This window comes from Babylonia areolata, chromosome 18 (genome assembly GCF_041734735.1).
Source record: "Babylonia areolata isolate BAREFJ2019XMU chromosome 18, ASM4173473v1, whole genome shotgun sequence".
Classification (NCBI taxonomy): domain Eukaryota; kingdom Metazoa; phylum Mollusca; class Gastropoda; order Neogastropoda; family Buccinidae; genus Babylonia; species Babylonia areolata.
Window position 1 is genome coordinate 52,754,425 of NC_134893.1, and position 21,338 is coordinate 52,775,762.

The 21,338-nt window shown below is 42.2% G+C and overlaps 1 protein-coding gene across 2 annotated transcripts in view; it reads right to left on the reverse strand.

Annotated features, from left to right (window-relative positions):
• LOC143292889 (bifunctional 3'-phosphoadenosine 5'-phosphosulfate synthase-like) overlaps positions 1 to 21,338 on the reverse strand; it is a 53,266-nt gene that overhangs the window by 28,120 nt on the left and 3,808 nt on the right. Inside the window, exon 1 of one of the 2 annotated variants that reach the window (XM_076603556.1) lies at positions 3,867 to 4,001. The exons of the other annotated variant lie outside the window; for it this stretch is intronic. Within the exon in view, the coding sequence (XP_076459671.1) occupies positions 3,867 to 3,878 (12 nt within the window). The 5' untranslated portion in view covers positions 3,879 to 4,001. Of the gene's footprint in view, positions 1 to 3,866; positions 4,002 to 21,338 lie in introns of those variants that run through there. 2 annotated transcript variants of the gene reach the window in all.

Genomic DNA, 21,338 nt, shown 5'->3' on the forward strand with positions numbered 1-21,338 from the left:
GGAAAGCCTGATATCTGTAAGCAATGAACAAACTTAAATGATATAAAGAAAATATGTCAGAGAACACACAGACAGAGAGAGAACTGCATATGAATGGACTAAAATAAATCTTTAGAAAACTTCCTTGTGCTGGTTCCCTGTATGGTGCATGATGGGTGTGTCCAAAACGGTTCACCGATTCCATTGATAAGTCTGTTAGTCAGCACTAAGCTCTTTGGGTAATTACTGGACCAGAAAGAGTGACTGTGTGTGTGTGTGTGTGTGTGTGTGTGTGTGTGTGTGTGTGCACGCATGTGTGTGTGGGTGCACGCATGTGTGTGTGTGTGTGTGTGTGTGTGTACATGTGCCTGGACAGTCTTAGGGAGAGAGGATGAAGGTCGATAAAGGGAGAACATGTGCATGTGCTTTAATATTAAAAAGAGAGAAACAAGAGACTGATTCAGAGAGAGAGAAAGAGAGTGACAGGTGTATACGTGCATAGATGCATGTACTCCATAATTTATAAATACCCTAGTAGTAGTACAGTTTGTGTATGTATTCTTTTTTGTGTCTGGTAGTATATTTTTCTTTCTTTTCTTTTCTTTTTCTTTTTGTCCATCAGGGCAGCAGAGACAAGCTAAAATCAGTCTATTCACCACACATGTGACATCCAATTCCTTGCACTGACAAAAATGTCAAAATTCTTTAAGAAATGGTTATCAAAATGACAGTATATTACAATAAATAAATGAAATATTACATGTTGGCTATATAATACTGTAAGTAAAGACAATAAAACTGCCATCAAACACTAGTTTTATGAAGTGTTTGTTTGAGAATGCTGGGCCGTATGAAATTATATTTGCTTGTTTAATTCTTGTTTGTTAATTCTGACATTCACCACACGCATATATCCTCTCTCTCTCTCTCTCTCTCTCTCTGTCTCTGCCTCTCTCTCACGCAAAACTACTGTCACTCAAAGTGAAAAGATGTTCAAAACCAAACACACTCACACACACATTATTTGATTAACATGCATACACACTCTATCTTCTCACTCCTTTCAGTTCATTCTGTCTTCTGTAAAAAAAACAACAAACCCCCCCCCCCAAAAAAAAAAACCATTAAAAATCAAAGAAACAAATCATGGCAGTGAAAACTTTTTTTCTTTTTCTTTTCTTTTTTTTTTTTTTTTTTTTTTTTTTAGCTCATTACTGTCCATGACCTTACCACTAGTATTTACTGCCGACAGCGAAATAACCCTAACCGACACCATTTCCTAAATGACAAAATTGCCTTGTCACTCTGAAAAGCCGCAGGACTCTGGTTGAAAAACTGGGAACATTTTGTCAACCTTCATTATCAACCTTCTGACAAGACAAAGGCTCTGGTTGCACTTATCAACTTCCTAACTGCCAGTGGAAGTCATTTGTTTGATCTTTAGTTCACAACCACCCATGTTGATTCACTTGATATCTTGTTTTCAGTTTACGCACTCTGAAGTAGTGGTCTGCTGTTATGTGAGCAACTGGCATTTCCACTCTTGACCGCAAACCTGACAATACTGTTGCACACAAAGTGAGCATTCCTTATTTCTAATTTTTATTATCTTTTTAATGATATGTCCTCATCCACTGCTGATAAATTTCATAACTATATAACTATATCTATCTATCTATCTATCTATCTATGTATCTATCCATAACAATAACTATATAAACTATAACTATAAATATATATATATATATATATATATATATATATATTGTTTCTCACCTACAGGGGCTGTATGATCATACCAACTAATGCATGTTACCAATTTCAGTCATATCAGCACAGAAAAAGAAGAAAAATCTACATTAAATTAGACCTCTACAACTGAAAATCTTTTTTTTCTTCTTTCTGATCAGTGCAGAAATAAATACACACATGACTGGTTCTGCATTTGCACAGGCATGCCTTAATAAGACGTGTGTGTGTGTGTGTGTGTGTGTGTGTGTGTGACAGGGGCTTGGGGAGATGGGTAGGATGCAGAGTTTGTGCATGCATGTGTGTGTCAGAGGCAAGAGACAGGCACACAGAGAGACAGAGACAGAGAGATACAGGAAAGTCAGCCTCTGCCTGAGGCTGAGTGCAGTTTGGAGAGCAATTTTACGTTTGGATTTATGGATTTGTCAATGAAAGTAAGCACTTAAGTGTGCATAACTTAACCTGCCATGTGAGACAGACAGACAGACAGACAGACAGGTTGGGGGAACTGGGAAAATGAGAGAAAGGGGTGACAGGGGAACAAGAGGATGAAGGGCAAGGGCAGGGAGAGAGGGGTGGAGGGAGAGAGGGGAAGGGTGGAGGGGAAGGGGAGAGAAGAGAAAGAGAAGAAGTGAAGGGGGTTGTGGGGAAGGGGAGAGAAGAGGAAGATTACAAATAGAAGGGGATGGAGGGGGAGAGAAAGGAAACCTGTTCCAATAACTTTTTTTTTATAAATCGTAAATACTATAAAAAAAACAACAACAAAAAAAAAACAACAACAAAACAAGCACAACCCCCCCCCACCCCCACCCCCCAAAAACAACAACCACCAAAAACAACAAAACAAAAACACACAGGGATGTTATATTTCTGTGTTTATTTCCTAGTTTTTAATATATATTATATTCATGGAATAAACATTTACCTCAGAACAGATATGAACCAGTTATGATGGTGCAACCACCACAGAACAGGTCAAATGTGATGGGAACACCAAAAATGTATTTAAACTGTAGATTTTTTCCTCTGCACTTCAGTCTACCTATAATGTTGATCAACAGATCAACTGCTTTACTTCTTCCACACACACACACACACAGACACATATACCCACACACAAAATGTTTTTGGTACAAGTGTATTACATCATCATGCATGCCAGTTGGTAAACCTATTTCTTCCTGGTGACAGCAAAAAAGTTGCCCTGGCAAAAACCACAAAAAGCTGATAGTCTGTGGCTGAATCTGAATATTTGGAAATAATGTGAAAATTGGCTGCTATTCTGGCTGTGTGTGCAAGTAAGTGTTGTCTGTTCTTTAAATGCTGCTTTTCTATGTTTCGTTTGACTCATCTTTGATCCACTTAAACATTTTATGCTTTATCCTGTCAGCGTTCTGATTGCCATGAAAAGTATGTATAATGCACTCTTCATCGTCAATCAACTGTGAGTTGTGTTTTGGCCTAAATTTTACCAACAAGTAACATTTCATTGAATCTGGGCAATCAAATATTGCTTGGCTTTGGTTTAAGGCCTGACTCTGGAGATTGCAATGTTTGCTTATTTTCTGAAAACTAGTGATACACATATGGCTGATGGAATGTGCAAATGTGTCAGGAAGTGTTAGCATACAATAGTTTCACTGGACTGTCCATGGTCACCCTTGAACTCCACTTGATGATGTTGATTATCTTACTGCCACCATCACCACAACAGCAAGATGACATCACTGATAATGAGGGAACATGAAGAGAAAAAACAGGTAGGGTATAAGGAGGAGGGGGTAGAAAGGGAGAGTTGGAGTAAGAGAATGAAAGCTGGGGAGAGAGAGAGAGAGAGAGAGAGAGAGAGAGAGAGAGAGGACACTTACACCTGTTACTTATGGTTTATTAAGTCTGTTTCTCACATTCTTTATGAAAGCCTGTATATATATATATATATGTGTGTGTGTGTGTGTGTGTGTGTGTCTGTGTGTGTCTGTGTGTGTGCGTGCGTGTGAAATAATGACAGAAAAATAATGAAAAAGGCCATCAATTTGATGAAATTAACATAATGTCTTAGAGGGACAGAAAAAGAGTCAGAGGGAGAAAAAGAGAGAGAAGAAGAAAGAGGGAGAGAAAGAGGGAGACAGAGTTCTTACCTGTCTGCTCATTCTGGAACCTGTTTCCCACACGCGCTATCTGCTTCCCAAACTCACACCTACCTACCAACACCGACTGCTTCCCTTCGTTCCCGAACCACTGCGAACTGTCATGCAACCGCCTCTGGAAAACACGTTATATACAGACACCCTATACAGGCAGCCGCCCCAACACCCAATAAAAACCCTTCTTGCCACGTTGCAAGGCTAAAAATATTTTTAAAAGTTTGCCGACCACACCTCCAGCTGCTGTCAACCCAACGCACACCACTGTCGACACGACAAGCGAAACTCGAACTCGACAACACTTGCTCGCTCGCTCGCTCTCTTTCCCTTTCTCTTCCCTCTCTCTTCCCTTACTCTCTCTCTCTTCCTGCACAGACATTTAAGGTCAACCACGGTTTAGGGTTTTCCTGACCTTAGTGTGTGGTGACCAACCCCATAATTCCCCCCCACCCCCTCCCCCACTCCAACCCCTTACTTCTCCGAATCTAGGGTGGTGGGGGGCGGGGGGAGGGGGGGTCCTCGGAATCACACACACAGACACACACACACAGGCAGCAGAAACGCTGCCACGGACTACTGTCGGGGTAAAACGTCTTGCCCCTTCTTGGCCAATCAAAGAGCAAGAAAAAATAAGCCCCCCCCCCTCCCCTCTCTCTGTCTCCACCCCACCCACCCCCAAACCCCCAGCGTCTCCGACTCCTCCCTCCCTGTTACACCTCTGCCGTGTAGTGAAGTGGGTTTGTTGGCGATCATGGAAAGAGGGTGGGTTTGTGGGTGGGTGGGTGGAAAGCAAAGTCAAACAGTCTACTGAACTAGGAACGTGGTCGAAAGTTAAAAAGTGTAACAACTTCCAAGTCCATAACGTAATCTGACATAACTCGTGCTCCAACTCCCGCTACCCCCAGTGAGTCAATGCGACCTGTGTTCTACCCTCCACAGAGATAATAACAAGCTGATCGTATACATTACATGTCCCACCCCCAGAGTACTCCCGTGTCGATGTGCCCTTGTCCATAACGCCCCTGCGTGTTGACACAGAGCAAACAAGGACAAGAGCAAAACATGTCGTCAGACTCGTGCAAATACAGGCTTTTAAAATCTTTTATATCATACACACAAAAATGCGAAATTAGCGTTTCTGATTACGAAGCACAAAAGCAGCGAGTCAGTGGAATGTGGGCCCCAAGCGACCGTTTCAGTCAGATTCATGTCGGCGTTTTCTCTTGGAGACAGAAGTTTCGGAACTGAGTGAACTCGAGTCTGGACACGATTCTGACGGAAAACAAAGAAAGTTTCATCAGAGAGTATTTTCGAGTCACGTCTTAATCGCGTCTCGTCTGACGAAAGACAAACGTAAAGTTTCATAAGAGATGTTACCGTTGTCACGCCTCACAATCGTATTGATCTATGGACTCAGGAGAGTCCCTTGAATTAAACACCGCATGTTCAAATGCGTACAGCAAAGCATCTTATCGATGTGTGTGTGTGTGTGTGTGTGTGTGTGTGTGCGTGCGTGTGTGTGTGCGCGTGCGCACGTACGAGAGATGGGGGAGGGCATGGGGTAAAAAGGAAAGGGAGGAAAGAAACGCATACGAAAAGACACACACACACACACACACACACATTTTAACAATGCAAGGTAACAGAAGCATTTGAGCAATCTGTGTGTCACAACAACAACAAAATCGAACAAAAGGCATTATTTTCTTTATCGATCTCTAAACTGTTTCTGCAGCATCAGTATCAGCATCAGTTTCTGCACTGCGCCCATTCTCATGATCCCTTTCCTGGCCCCCCTCGTTCGCCCCACAAATCACCACCTAATTCATCGTGATGAAAGAAGAGTCAGCGAAAAATAAGAGCCCAAAGTGAAGTGAACATGAAAATAAGCTACTTTTTCCGCTTGCTTAAAATGATGTTTGCGGTCCTGCCTTGGCCACATTTTGGGGAAGAACACTGTCCAAAATCAAATCAATGAGCAAGCCACTTGAGGTGTTTCTAATGGAAAACACGACCATTCAAGGCTTTCATGACTGCCGACTGATACTCATATACTCAAACATAGGAACTGTGGAATTAGCAGCAGCAGCAGCAGCAGCAGAAGAAGAAGAAGAGAAGTAGAAGCAGCAGAAGAAGGAGGAACAATTTAAAGCGTATCCTCTTGCAACAAGACATTTCAATCGCACAATGACCTTGACCTTTGACCTAGAAAGTCTTTATTTGGGTCAAAATCGATCACCGTACCAAGTCTGGTGAAAACAGGCTGTAAACCCTAAGCTCTGTCTTCTACATTTATTTTGGTTTCCAACTGGGTCATGATGCGACCTTGAACTATGACCCCTGATCTAGATCCTTATTTCCCCCCACCATTACCCGTCACATATTGTATCAAGTTGGTGAAGACTGCTCGCAAGACCTAAATTCTCCTTTTCCTTAAAACGTTTCCTATCATTATCAATGCCATGCTGTATCTTGACCATGGTCAGTTAATGCGTAAAGTTTGTTCAATCATGGACATAAGATATAATCCTGATGACCTTGACTTCTGACCTCCCAACCAGCTTACCATATTATCATAAAGGGCATGACTAAGGGTCGTACTCATGCATACAATCCCATCACAATATCACGTCGTTCAAGTTTACCACGGACACACGCCCACATACACATCTCCAGAATAATGTGAACGCGTGTGCACGCACGCGCGCTCGCATACACACACGCACGCACACACACACACATACACACACAGTGAAAGAGACATAGTCAGAGAGAGACAGAGACAGAAACTGAGACGCAGAGAGACTAGTGTATTTCAGTCAACTGCCAGGACGCCAAGACGAGGTCATATAAAATACCCTGAGACCACATGTCCCTGTATCGTATGTGTGCCTGCGTGCTGTGCGCGTGTGTACGTGCAGGTGTGCACACACGCCTTTCACAAACCTGCGACTGTTAAAAAAAAAAAAAAAAAAAAAAGGGGGTTTCGTTTACACTGAGTAAATAGCAGTCCTCTTGATATCTCCCTCTCATACCCTCCACTCTCTCTTCGATCAAGTGTCCTGGCTCCTCGAGACACCGACATAAATTTTTTTATTTTTTTTTTAAAGTCATACGGAGAGGGTTTTACTGGGATGAGGTTATCTTTATCAACTCCCGTTTTCTTTCCACAAGAAAACGCTCCGTCACCCTGACACAAGTTTACCGTCAAGTTATCACTTGGCCTATGGGGTCAGACGACGGAACTAATCGGTGAAGGCCAAGGTAAGGGATACCATCGAAGGTTAAGTTACGACTGCCCGATGACAAAGCAACTTGTCCACTTCTGCTGATAAGCACGCTTACTCGGGAATCTGAAAGCTTGAAAGGTGACTAAATGGTCCCAGATTCTACGCTCAGTGCAATCACAGTCCACCAACACACACACAGCCACGAAACGCAGCAAAAATCGGACAGTAAAAAAAAAACCCAAAAAACAAACAACAACAAAACTAGCAGCTTTAAGTTTTTAACTCACTGCTGACGCTGTTTTCCAGATCTCGACGTAACTCATCGAATTTCGTGCGGCAATTTTACGGAGACATCAAATGGCTTCACAGCCATTTAACAGAGTTTTGTGTTCTTCCCACGGATTTCATGGTTTTCTCTCTCGCTCTTTCTTTGTGCATGTGTGTGTGTGTGTGTGTGTGTGTGGCTATGTGGGTGGGTGCGTGCGTGTGTTTGTATGAGAGAGAGAGAGAGAGAGAGATTCAGAGACAGAGAAACAGAAATACAGAATCAAAGACAGAAACATGAGACTGCCAGTCCGTGTGTTGACAGGTCTCTCATAAACCTCTGTCTGGCTTGATGTCAGTGCAGCGTGAATCAATGGATACATCTCTGGAACAAGTAATGGAAATCATTGCAAGGACTTCGGGTCCAAGTCGCAAAGTCTACAAAGCGGTACATCGTAACATTCGAGTCCGTTTCCTCGGAGCAGTTTTCACCGACCCCATTTTCGGAACATGATGTACATATGTACCGCAATGAGTACCAAAAGCTGATATTATCATCTACTGAAAGAATTTACACAAGCTCACTATGAGCACAGCCGCTTTACCCTCATCTGGAAAGCAATTTCGAAAGCATAAAAAAAAAAGAAAGAAAGAAAAAAAAAGTTCCTGTTTTTTGTTTTGTTTTTCTTTTCTTTTTTGTCGGTTTGTTTTTCATTTGATTTTTTTGCATGAAGAAACTAGGAATAAAAATCTCTTACAAATCATTCCAGAAACCTGTTGAATAATTCTATTTTAAAAAAAAGAAAGAAAAAAAAGAGAGAAACATACAAACAATTACAGGCTTTTCTCGGGCATTTTCTGACCGATGCTGACTCAGCTTGCGCTGATGGGTGAAGAATCTCACCATGTACAGATCAACAGAGATAATCACTCATTTTAATCTTCACCTAGTTTCAAAGGTCACACAGTAAAATCGGAAAAACCTGATAAGCTTTTAAGTCAAAGCACCCCAGCAGGATGTAATCGCACTGAGCATAATTATGCACGCTGCACAAATAAATGAATACATAAGATTGCCAATCAATCAATATAAAATGAATGCATAAGACAGCCAACCAATCAATACAAAATTAAGGAAGATCGCAAACAGACATGAGTCAGTCAATGCAGAAATCAAGGGAGGTTGGGAGAAAATGTCAGACGAGATATGGGGTTGGGATGGAGAGGAAAGGGGCGCTTGCGCAAGACTGGAGCAACGAACGAGACCATCCAGCTGGTAACACACGCTCACACACATACACACACGCGCGCGCGCGCCCACGTAATTGCTGACGTGTGCGTTGTCCGTCACCCCCTTTTCGCGCTAACAGTAACACTGCCCCCTCCATCCCTTTTCACCCACATCCCCATACACATCACACATCCATCTCCAACAGTATCATTATCACATTACATGTATTAGACTAGTCTGTGAAACATATCATGTTTTATGATATAAAACTTTTAAAATTCACAGGAATGAATGAAAAACAATGAGCACATGGTGTGTCCATTCCCCTTCTTGCGCGCATGTGTGAACACACGCACACATCGTATACAACACACGAACCGCAAGTGTACGCAAATGCAAACACACATTCACATGGTGACATGCTCACACACGCATACACACACGCGCGCGCTCTAACACACTAATGGAGAGAAAAAGCAAACATGCCAGCCTACAGACACGAACTAACGATCCCCACAGCTTTGTCTTTGAAGGTCGAGACTGAGCCAGTGACGCATCCCCGTTTACGATGCTGGCGACACTGCCCAACGTGATGAAACGCCACAAAAACCCATTTGTTCACAGAAAAACAACAACCCCGTAATCACTGAAGATACATTGAAGGAATGGATTGTTGAAAAGACAACAACAAAAACAACAACAAAAAAACAACCCCTTAAAAACTAACAAACAAACAACAACAACAACAAAATCTCAGTGTATACCCCAAAAGCAACTGATGACCCCTTTTGACAAGGTCAGAATACAATATGGCTGTGTGGCTTCACAGCACCTACAGGTACAGAGCCCAGACTGTATACTCAACCAGCTCCGAGAGAGAGAGAGAGACCCGAGACCGATCGAAAACATTCGATAACAGACTATCTCACCTGAAATCGATCCTGTACCCTATACAAGCACTGATCGCTTGGTGATAATGATGTGCTGTACAGTTTCCTTTACACACACGCGCGCGCGCGCGTGCGCACGCAGTCACTGGAGTCAACAGGAAGGTGGCCTGAGGGGCAGAGAGAAAATGGGTGGGGGTGAGGTTGGGGGAGAGCTGACATTACATTTTTGAATGAATTATTCACAAGGCTTGCAATAAAGATGAAGTGCGACAACTAAGTTAATGCGCTTCCCCTCTCTTTCTCCATCTCCAAGCCACTGAGTGCACATAAAAGAAAAACAAAAAAAACCAAAACAAAACAACGCTCGATGTTGATGATGAGACAAAGAATGCATGCCAATGAATGTCACCACAGCCAAAAGGATCCACGACCAATAATGCTCGTGGGCAGGATAAAGATCCTTTACAGCAATACTCACAAACCACCACCAAACAAATTGGAAAAAAACAACCCACCAAAACATTACAATGTGCCCGACAAAACAGAGCGACGAATTTCGAGAGCTGACAGTAATGAATGCTTCGGATTCGAAGCATCAATTCTAAGCCTTCACCCTCAACACAAAACAACGATTTATATATTTCTTCTTCTTCTTCTTCCTCCGCGTTGCCTGGCCACGCTAGATTTTCAGTCCGGTTAGGACAGCGAAGTCCACGGTCCGTTGCAGGGACACCACTGGTCCCCACAGTTACTCCTGGAGCTCCACCGGGCTTGACCATGCCTTAAAAGTGGGGCAGGACTGCAGGATATGGGAGGGGGTCTTTGGGCATGTGCCACAAGGGCACTGGTCAGTATTTGATATCTTCAGACGGTAGAGATGGGAGAGGAGCTGACAGTGTCCCGTTCGCAGTCTGAAGATTGTGACCTGCGCCGCTCTGTCCAGCTAATGGATGCCGTCTTTTTCGTCTTCCGGCCCGATGTCCAGACGTTGGCGCCATGATGCTTTCCTGAAGCTGTCTCTCAGTATCGTTTTTGCCTTGCTGTCAAAAACTAGAACCGTTTCTTTTGAGCACAAACGGGACAACAGCACGAAGAATCTTGGATTTATATGTGTTTTTGACCCGATTTAAGTATGCATAATCACAGTCAACTCTGTACAATCTTGTTTTAAAAAAATCTTTTTATTTGATCCCTTTTTGTTCCTTAAATTGTTTTCTCAAAAATCTAGCAACCTTCATCAATTCTTAAAAAGACAAAATCAAAAACGTAACTTAAACCCTTACGATATTCAACAGCTTGTTGTAACTCTGTGTATTTTTTCCCCCTAATTTCTAAATATATAGTCCCTTTGTTTAGGGACTTGTGGGAAAAAAACAAGCTGTGCACATTCGCGAGCACACAAACATACAGGCATTAAAACCCTCTATATAAAGAGAGAGAGGGAGGGGAGAGACACACACACACACACACACACACACACACACACACACAGACAGACAGACAGACAGACAGTGAGAACCAGGAAATTGCGACAGGTGTTTTCTTGTTCACAGAGAGAATGAAAGACAGACAGACAGACCGACAGACCAACAGACAGAGACAGACAGACAGAGTGAGTGAGTGAGAATCAGGAAAGAGTGACAGGTGTTTCCTTGTTCAAAGAGAGAGAGAGAGAGAGAGAGAGAGAGAGAGAGAGAGAGAGAGAAGTGTTTCCTTGTTCACAGAAAGTGTACGGGAGGAAGGGTGGGGGGCGTTGTTTTACTGAACATCAGCCATGGGCCACGATTCAAACCAGGAAATGGAGAAGAAGTAGGGGTGGGGATGGTAGGAGAGTACAGACAAAGGTTTACAAAAGAGAATATATCAATCCTCATCGAATACTAATAATTTAATATTTTTTTTGTACGCGAACACTGGAGAGCACATGTGTGCAGTCCTCTGATGAAAGTACATGCCTACACACCACGAAGAAAACCATCCAAGACGGGCTGACCATGCAGCATCTACAACAAACACAAGATAAGACAGGCAAGGCCACGAGGACTCAAGTGGGATAACTACTTAATCCAAGGAAGGAATCCCGAAAACAACTAAAAAAACCCACACAAACAACATTGCAAATGAGATTGTGTGGGGAAAAAGACACACACTCTGAGGTGACTTTGGCCTTTAACCTATAAAAAAATTTACACCACACTTATGGCATGGCCGAAGCAAATCATTATACCATGTTTAATGAAAACTGGATGAAGAACCAAAGTTCTACCATGCTTCAACATGTTTCCAAAACGCCATTTTGTGACCTTGACCTTGTCTGTTGACACGGATTTCGTTCTCACCATGACAAATCATTACACCAAATTTGATGAAGATTATTTACAAGACTTCCTCTTGCACAGAGATATTCTTCCTATCAGAATCACATGCCGTTTTTCACCTTGACCTTCAGAATCACATGCCGTTTTTCACCTTGACCTTTAACATCTGATTTTGAAATTCTTTGAGGGGATTATGGTGTACCCTTGACCAGCCACAAAACCAAGTTTGATAAAAACTGGAAGTAAGATATGGTCTCTGTGAAGCTTTTTTTTTTCTTTTTTCTTTCCTTTCTTTTTTTTGTGTGCTCCTAATGACCTTGACCTTTGATCCATCACCCTGCTTACCATGTAATCATGGGGAGATTTCAACGGTCCTATTCATGTCTATCATCCTGCCAAATTTGCTTTCTATGCCTCATGAAGTAGCCGAGAAAATGCCAACGTAAATGTTTACCATGGACACACACACACACACACACACACACACAGTGTCAATACACAGACTCACTAAGTCAACAGACAAGCGGGAATCAACAATGCTGAAATACCCAGCAGGAAACAAGGCCTACCACCTATCCTGCGCTGAACAGGCTGTCGAGGCGACACCTCTTCACACTCAAATACACGTTTAGGCAAAACCGAATACACGTACAGAAACAGAACACTAACTGCCAAACGAAGACACACATTCATGACAATCTTGCTTTAACTCAGATGCAGTGATCCAAAGTCCAGCGATTGTAGTCAAAATCTACACTAGAAGGGCTCGGATACGCCACAGATATAATTATGTTCTACTATGTCTGTAGAATACACCAACTAAGCTTGGCTTCGTGACCAAAGCGATTACAGTTATCACGTGCGGAAAACAGGAGAGAAGAACGGCGTATGAGGTGGCGAGACCGGCCAGCAAACGAACCAAAAAGTGGATTGGTACATATAACAACAAGAACAACAGACCTAACAAAACCTTTCGGGGAACACACACACACACACACACACACACAGATAGAGAGAGAGAGAGAGAGAGAGAGAGAGAGAGAGAGAGAGAGAGAGAGAGAGAGAGAGAGAGAGAGATAAAACACAGAAAGAAACAGAAAACATTTTGGAGTTTAGTCATTTGGATGAGACAATAAACCGAGGTCCCGTGCGTAGCATACACTCAGCGCACATAAAAGAACCCACGGTAGCGAAAGGGTTGTCGCTGACAAAATTCTGCAGAAAAATCCACTAAGGTTGGAAAACAAACACACTTTCAGGCAGTGAAAAAGGGGGTGAATCTGCACTGTAGCAACGCGCTCTCCTCGGGAACAACAGCCCGAATTTCACACAAAAAAAGCTGTTGCGACAAAAAGTAAAACAATACAACCTGTGTAAACGAGTCACTTGTGATAATCCAGCATCAAAGTTAGTCGTCAAAGCAAGGTGACCTCTAAAGACATCCAAGAATGGAAATTCCAAAGAAACTAATGCCATGCGCATTTTGATATTTCATGTGTGTTCTCTATTTGTAAACACCTAGGGCTTATTTTCAAGTTTAGGCGTAAATGCTCATAATAATAATGCGCTTGTGGCGGCTCAACTTGATATCAAAAACATATTTGTATCCCTCGGAAACCTGTATATACCATGATCAACAGTTACGAAACACACGAAGGACAACATAAAAATCCTAGTTCAGAGGAATCGCCCACACATGCATTATTTCCTTTTCTCAAACTACGTCTCAGCTGCATCACGCCAAACACGTTGCGCACACCTCCGCAAATACACAAAGATAATCATCATCCGAAACAAAGTTTTGTACCTCGTTGAACAGAGTTTCTTTCCCCAAGAACCGTACTTTCGTGAACATCTGCTGCCGAGGCCCCTCGCTATACTTAAAGCATGGGCCAGCTTCTCTTTCTTTCTAAATCTCCACCCGTGGCGTTGGTAAGCCTTACGGATAGTGGGGAGGGGGGGGGGGGGGGATCCTCGATCCATTGCTTGACCGAAAGCCGCAATGGGAATATCATCAGCATATCGTGGGTTTAATGATTTCAGTCAAGCTACATTCCTTTGCCGTTAAACTGTTCAAGAAATCTTAATCTATGAATTTTATCTATATTTGCTCGTAAAATGTCATTCCACAATCACTTTCTTATTCTGTCAGCTTTTTTAATACTGTTACTCTCCCTTCGCATTTCCTCTTGTCTTTTTTCTTTGGCCAAAAGTGAGAACGTTTTATCAAGGAAACACACACACACACACACACACACACACACACACACACACGCACACACACACAATTACTACTGAGTGAAATTGCCGAATCCCTGTTACATAGTCCAATAGGAATGTTTCTGTGAAGCGGTCTTTCCCATACTGAATCTTATTATTATTTTTTTCAAACTGGTGTTTAATGTTATTAATTGCCGTTACACAGATATTTAAGAATTGTTGATTCCATTGTTCTAGTTTATCTTCTTTTTTTTTCTTTTCTATGTATATCCCCCTTTAACCACCATCTCCAACCCCAAATCACACACACACACACACACACACACACACACACACACACACACACTCACGCGCACACAAACACGCACACATATACTGTGACACGTCTAATATCACTTAAAGTGAAAAGACGTTAAATTAAAAAAAAAAAAGAAAAAAAGAACACACACACACACACACACACACACTCACTCTCTCTCTCTCTCTCTAATGTCCTTACCATTAGCCACACTGGTACGGGATGTGGGAGGTCATTAGAACAACAACAAAAAGCTTAATGAAGACAATACACTTAAAGTAAAACCATTGACCTAATCTCATTACATGAATGATATCGACAGATGAGACCAAACCGGTCAACCATGTTAAAAGATGTATTTTGACACCCCAAGTACATCAATGTACTTTGTATCACATAACTCTTCTGCGTTCGTAGACTGCCACTCATATGTTTACTTTAAAACCACGTTCGAGTGGCCTTTACGTGTATGGCCGTTTTTAATCCGCAATGTAGGCTGCCATACTCCGTTTTTAAGGGTGCACCACAGATCAAAATTAGCAAGGGAAAAAGGTTCGAAAACCGCATGGATGTATTTTACGGTTTCAGCCATGGTCTTGGCCTTCAACCGGAATAAAACTTGTTCGCGGAGTTTTCGTTTAGTTTTAACTATTTCTTTTCTTCAAGGCTTTAAAAAAACAAACCCAGTGGTCCAAAATGTGCACATTAGTCGGCCCCAAACCTCACGAGGTATCTTGCTCAAATATTATCCTGCCTCTGATTTTTATCTTGAGAACACTCAAGTGCATGGAGAGGGGCGAAGTTTGTGGGGGAAGGGGCACCTAAGTTTGCTTTTCGTGTTGTGCAAGTGCCAGATGAGCTTTTCGCCCCCCGAACAAAACTCCTTCCAACCACTTAATTTTTTTTTAATGATTCACGCGACGACAGAAGGGAGAGAGACAGACAGATAGACAGACGGACAGAGACAAAGACAGAGACAGAGAGAGTATGATTTTGAGAAGCGGTCTGTCGGTTAATATGGGAAGGGGTGCGCATGGAAATTAATGTCTAAATTTATTTTTACTTTATTTATATATTTTCATATATAAAAAAAATTCTTCTACTTTTTCAACCACGCGAAGAGACAGCGTGTCTCCAAAAGCCCATCTTGCCTGTTTCCTCTCTCTCTCTCTCTCTCTCTCTCTGTGTGTGTGTGTGTGTGTGTGTGTGTGTGTGTGTGTGTGTGTGTTTAATGGTTGTCAACTTTGCCTTTCCTGCAAGAGCAGTGGTGCGTAGTTGCTGATGATTAGTGTCCAAATACGCCAGGCATCGCGGCCACTGGGTCAGGGCTTTGTGTCATCTGATTTGATGATAAATGCATTATCTTTTGCTGCTGTGCACAGCATAATTTTGTCTTTCTTTCTTCAGAAAAGTCCCTCTGCATTCTGTAGTTTCTTAATTATTTTGAATGTGTTTGCATTACATGTGAGTGTGTTGAATCACACACACACACACGCACGCGCGTGAAGAGCATTTTGAATGGCCACGTAGGCAGTTGACAAGATTAATGTAATCTTGCAATTCATGGATTCATAACAGGACATTCCTCCCCATCCTGTTATCTGTTCTATTGCCACATATGTGTATACATGTACAGCTAAATGAGTCTTGATTTCGAGTCCCCCCCTCACCTCCCTCTCTCTCTTTCTCTCTAATTTTAATTATGGGACTGAGTACATTTGACTTTATTTCATGGTTGAAGGTGTGTAACTCACGAACAAAGCTAACAAAACGTTAGGGTTTTTGCGTCGAAACCTTACAGTCAGTAACATCAGACTAAAAAATACAGCCTATAAGGCTCGGGTGCGGCCTGTTCTGGAATATGCAAGCACTGTGTGGGACCCGTACAAAGAAGGACAGATCACAAAAATTGAGGCCGTGCAACGCAGATCAGCACGTATCGTTTTAAATCGTTACAAAAGAACCGCCAGCGTCACCGACATGTTACACCACCTCGGTGGACATCCCTACAAAGCCGACGAAAGATAGCAAGGCTCACCATGATGTACAAAATCATTAACAACATGGTCCAGGTGGACTTTGGAAAACTTAGTAAATCACAGGAGCCAAAATTGACAGCACCCAAGAAGAGGGACAGAAGAGCACAAATTCAAGGCAGCTTGCTAGACGTCAGTGTCTACGGGACTACCGGATTCACCCGTTCCTCCCGTGAACCATCTCTGAGTGGAATGTTACTTTGACCGAGGCTGTGGTTGGAGCTGCGTCTCCTGGCGTGTTCACGTTGGGAACTCGTAAACTCTACCAGTAGTGTGTGTGTGTGTGTGTGTGTGTGTGTGTGTGTGTGTGTGTGTGTGTGTGTTTGCATACCCCCCCGTCCCCCTCGAGTGCCAGACTAATCAGCCTGTTGATTGTGGACACTCTACGGATGATAATGTTGAAGAAATCTCTCTGTGTTTCTTTACGCACTCACACATACACACACATATGATTAACACAATGCTTGTGCCCTGTGTGTGTGTGTGTGTGTGTGTGTGTGTGTGTGTGTGTGTGTGTATTCAGTGTTCTTTTTTCCCCATGCTTGTGACTTCATTTAATACTGTGTAGTGTAGTCCCTGTTAAGTGCTTATATTCTGTCTTCGAAAATAAAGATTTTCGTTTGTCTATCACACACACACACACACACACACGTCACGTGCGTCAATGGAGTCGTGTCAGCTCAAAGCCCCCCCTCGCCCCCTTCTTCTCCCCCTCCCCGAAACTCACGCACTGTTTCATTTCCTGAGGGATCGTCGTCTCTGAAGCTTGTCAGTGTGGTTTGCATTTACGTGCTTACGTGGCATTCACTCAACCGTGGCTGGAGACAAGCCTGGACCAAATGGAAAACACTTCCGACCCGGCGCACACAAACTCAACTGTGATACACTGTGATCATGTTGTTCAGTGCTCAGGCATCCCGGGTCTCTGCTGCGGTACAAAATGTCAAACGGTACAAAATATCACAATAGCGACATTTTGTTCACGGTACAAAATGTCACAACCGCGGCATTTTGTACCGGTGTGTGCGGTACAAAATGTCAAAACATAATAATTTGTCACATTTGTGACATTTTGTCCAATATCACTTACGGTAAAAAGACGTGAAACTAAAGAACGAACAATGATATTTTGTTCCACATTGTCATAAATTAACATCAACCGCGATACAATTCGTCACACATGAATATATCGTTTTCCGTTGGGTGTGAGTCATCAGCTGAGTAGAGTACAGTTGAAAGGGTGAGTAAACAATAACCACAACCATACAGACAAACGTGGCCTAGTGGTTAAGACCTCTGCCTGGGGAGTGGACGCTACCAAGTTCCATCCCCAGTTGAGTAAAACCAAAGATTTTAAAACTGGTATCCTAACATAGGTCAGAGATCACTTTGACGTAAATTGCTGATTTTGACTATTTAACAGCTTATTAGCGTATCATGAGTACCACTGTACCTTGTATAATGTGGATGATAGGTAGTCAGTGAAAATGACCACTGGTCACTTTGACTTAAAAAAAATACACACACACACTCGTGATGAGATCGCCTTGTTGCAGACAGGCACGTTAAACTCCAATAAACAAGCAAACAAACCTTATCAAAAGCAGATAACTTCTGACCAGTGGTCATCTTCATTGTGCAAAGTAAAAAAAAAAAAAGTACCCAGAATACCCTAATAAATTGTTAAACTGTCAAAATCTGCAAATTCATCATACTGACCACTTGCCAGTGACATTGACCACTGGTCTTATGCATTATCAAAAGTACAAAATTCTCTGGAGACAGTAATAAGCTTTTAAAGAGTCAGAATCTGACATTTTAGTTCAAAGTGATCACTGGTCATTGTCACTGACCACTGGTCATCTGCATTGTGCAAGGTACAGTACTACAAAGGAGACACTAATAAGCTGTTCAACAGTTAAAACCTGCAATCTATAGCAAAATGACCACTGTTCAATAGCACTAATCACTGGTCATCTGCATTATACAAGGTACAGACATTTTCTGGTGACAGTAATAAGCTGCTATGAGTCAAACTTTTCACTGACCACCGGTCATCTAATTCATACAAGGTACAGTAGTACTCTTGAGACACTAATAAGCTGTTATAGTGTTAAGTAGTCAAAATCTGCAATTAATGTCAAAGTGATCTCTGACCTATGCTAGGATACCAGTTTTAAAGTCTTTGGTTTAATCCAGCTGTGGATCAAACTTGGGAGCTTCCACTCCCCAGGTGGACATCTTAACCACTGTGTCTGTGTGGTAGTGGTCATCGTTTTCTCAGCTTTTCAACTGTACTTTATTCAGCTGACAAATCAGACCCGATGGAAAACGGTGTATTCATGTGTGACAAATTGTACCGCAGTTGACATAAATATACGACAATGTGTAACAAAATGTCACAAGAGTGACAAATTGTAATGTTTTGACATTCTGAACCATTGTGACATTCTGTACCGCAACAGGCCCCAATCTGCCATGTGTACATGGATCCCGCCCATCCCAAAAACTTCTGCTGTCCCCAGTGAGTGTGAGTGTGTGTGTGTGAGTGTGAGTGTGTGTGTGTGTGTGTGAGAGTGTGAGTGAGTGAGTGAGTGAGTGAGTGTGTGTGTGTGTGTGTGTGTGTGTGTGTGTGTGTGTGTGTGTGTGTGTTTCTCTGTGTGTGCGCATGTGTACGAGCAAGCCTGCATGAGAATGTGTATTGGTGATGTGTACAAGTTCAAGCATTCATTTTCATTTACACCAAAATCACATACAAAGAAACATACAATTTTGATGTTGATGAATGAATGTAAGAATTGTGTAATGGATGGGTGAGAGATGGGGAATTAAAAAAATTGTTGGAAAAGACAAAAAACAAAAACAAAAAAAACCCACAATTTTTTTCTTCCTTTTTTTTTGTTCAACAAATCACATTGACAATCAAATCATGTGATTGCTCTGTGCAACAGAAAGATGCATATCTATACTGTACAGGAATACCTGAAACATACAACTTCATCCACCTCATCTGTTGCATGATTTGTCTACGGCTCCTTGTTTCCTCGTGTTCACTCTAATCTGAAATTTTCGGCAAACAGTAATAAATCAAGCAATATACAAACATAGCAGCTTTAGCAGTGATGGTGTTTTTGAAATGTTTGGTATAAATGCAAAACGGCTGGTGGAGAGGGGGGCAGTAGGGGTTGCGGGAAGCAGCTGTGGCAGTGATGAAACTGATGAATTCAGTGACCCACAGGATTTGCCCCCCTCCTGAACCACCACACACGCACACACACACACACACTTCCCATGTTGAGTCCATCGAGCATGCGAGAGAGAGAGAGAGAGAGAGAGAGAGAGAGGAAGAGAGTGCACTTGTGAGTGTGACACATACATGTTTTTCATTGTGTTGTCATCTCCTTTAGATCAACAGGTGCTGTCATCTGATTAACATGTGTTGTCATCTCCTTTACATTAACAATGACGCAAAAGCAACAAGACGTTTTGTGACACTGAAAATAGTAATGCTACAAACCCATACCTGAACTAAGATACTTTTCTCTTCTTGATCAAGCTTCATAATATTATGAGACAAAGACATAAAAAATGCATTTCAGTTCATGCAGAGCCCCAGTTGAAAGGAATGTATCTATCTACACACACACACACACACACACACACACACACACACACACACACTCTATCTATCTATCTATCTATATGTGATTTAAGCAGCTACAACAGAAAGTGAGCACAAAGCCTGCTCATCACTTCAGGAATGCTGTTAAATGTCAGCCAAACGCATCCATAAAATATGATGACAAAACAAGCTGGTTGTTCATAAAAGAACCCAGTGAAGTGGGGGTGAAATAATGCAGCCTTAAGAAGTTACAGTTCTGGGTAAAAATGCAGCTTCATGAGGCAACCAATAGGTTTGATAGGATAGCAATGTCATTGTGTGTGTGTGTGTGTGTGTGTGTGTGTGTGTGTGTGTGTGTGTGTGTGTGTGTGTGTGCTGTTTGTGAGCATTTGCATTTCACTGCATGTGTGCAAGGTTCATGAGTGTATATATTATGTGTACAACTACTTACACGTGGGTGAACACAAATATGAATATATGAATACTTATATAGCACCTATCCTTAGTCGGAGACAAAGCTCTAAACACTTTACAAACACTGAGTCATTTGCTTAACTCACTCAGTACGGCCAGTCCTCTCTTCTCCTCTACACAGACCCATCGGATGTCCAGTGGGTGTCTGAATGACGGAACCTTTAGCTTCCGTCATCAGAATTGTGGTATTCTTTGTCAACATTCACCTCTTCAGTATAAGAGCCTTCCACTTGCAATATTTTGATGATGGTAATTGGGGTGAAACGCTGTTAACGTCGTCTCTTTTGCCGTTCGTATGGAGAGAGTTAACAGGCTGCTGACATGGGTAGAGCCAACTGACGGCCGTCACTGGGCACTCATTATTTGTTTCCTGTTTCTTTCAATAAGATTTCAGTCAGGCACACATACACACTCATACAGACATGTAACATTTTATGTGTATGAACATTTCTATCATTTCTATACCATGCCATGAAGGCAGCCATACTCCATCTTGGGGATGTGCATGCTGGGAATGTTTTTGTTTCCATAACCCACTGAACGCTGATATGGATTACAGGATCTTTGACGTGCATATTTGATCTTCTGCGTGCGTATACACATGAAGTGGCACAAGCAGGTCTCCACAAATCTTGACCTGGGAGATTGGAAAAATCTCCATTCCACCCTTTATAGATTATGCCGACACCCCTTAAAGTTACTAAACCAAGTTTGAAGGAAGAAAAGTGTAAGCTCTATCCAGTTTGTGTGAAATAATGACCTTGACAGTTGACCTCTCAACCTGCTTACCATTTGAAAGATCTTATTTACACCTACCATCCAACCAAATATGGTTCCTGTATCAACTGAAGTTGTTGAGGAAATGTCATTTGAAGTTTACCAT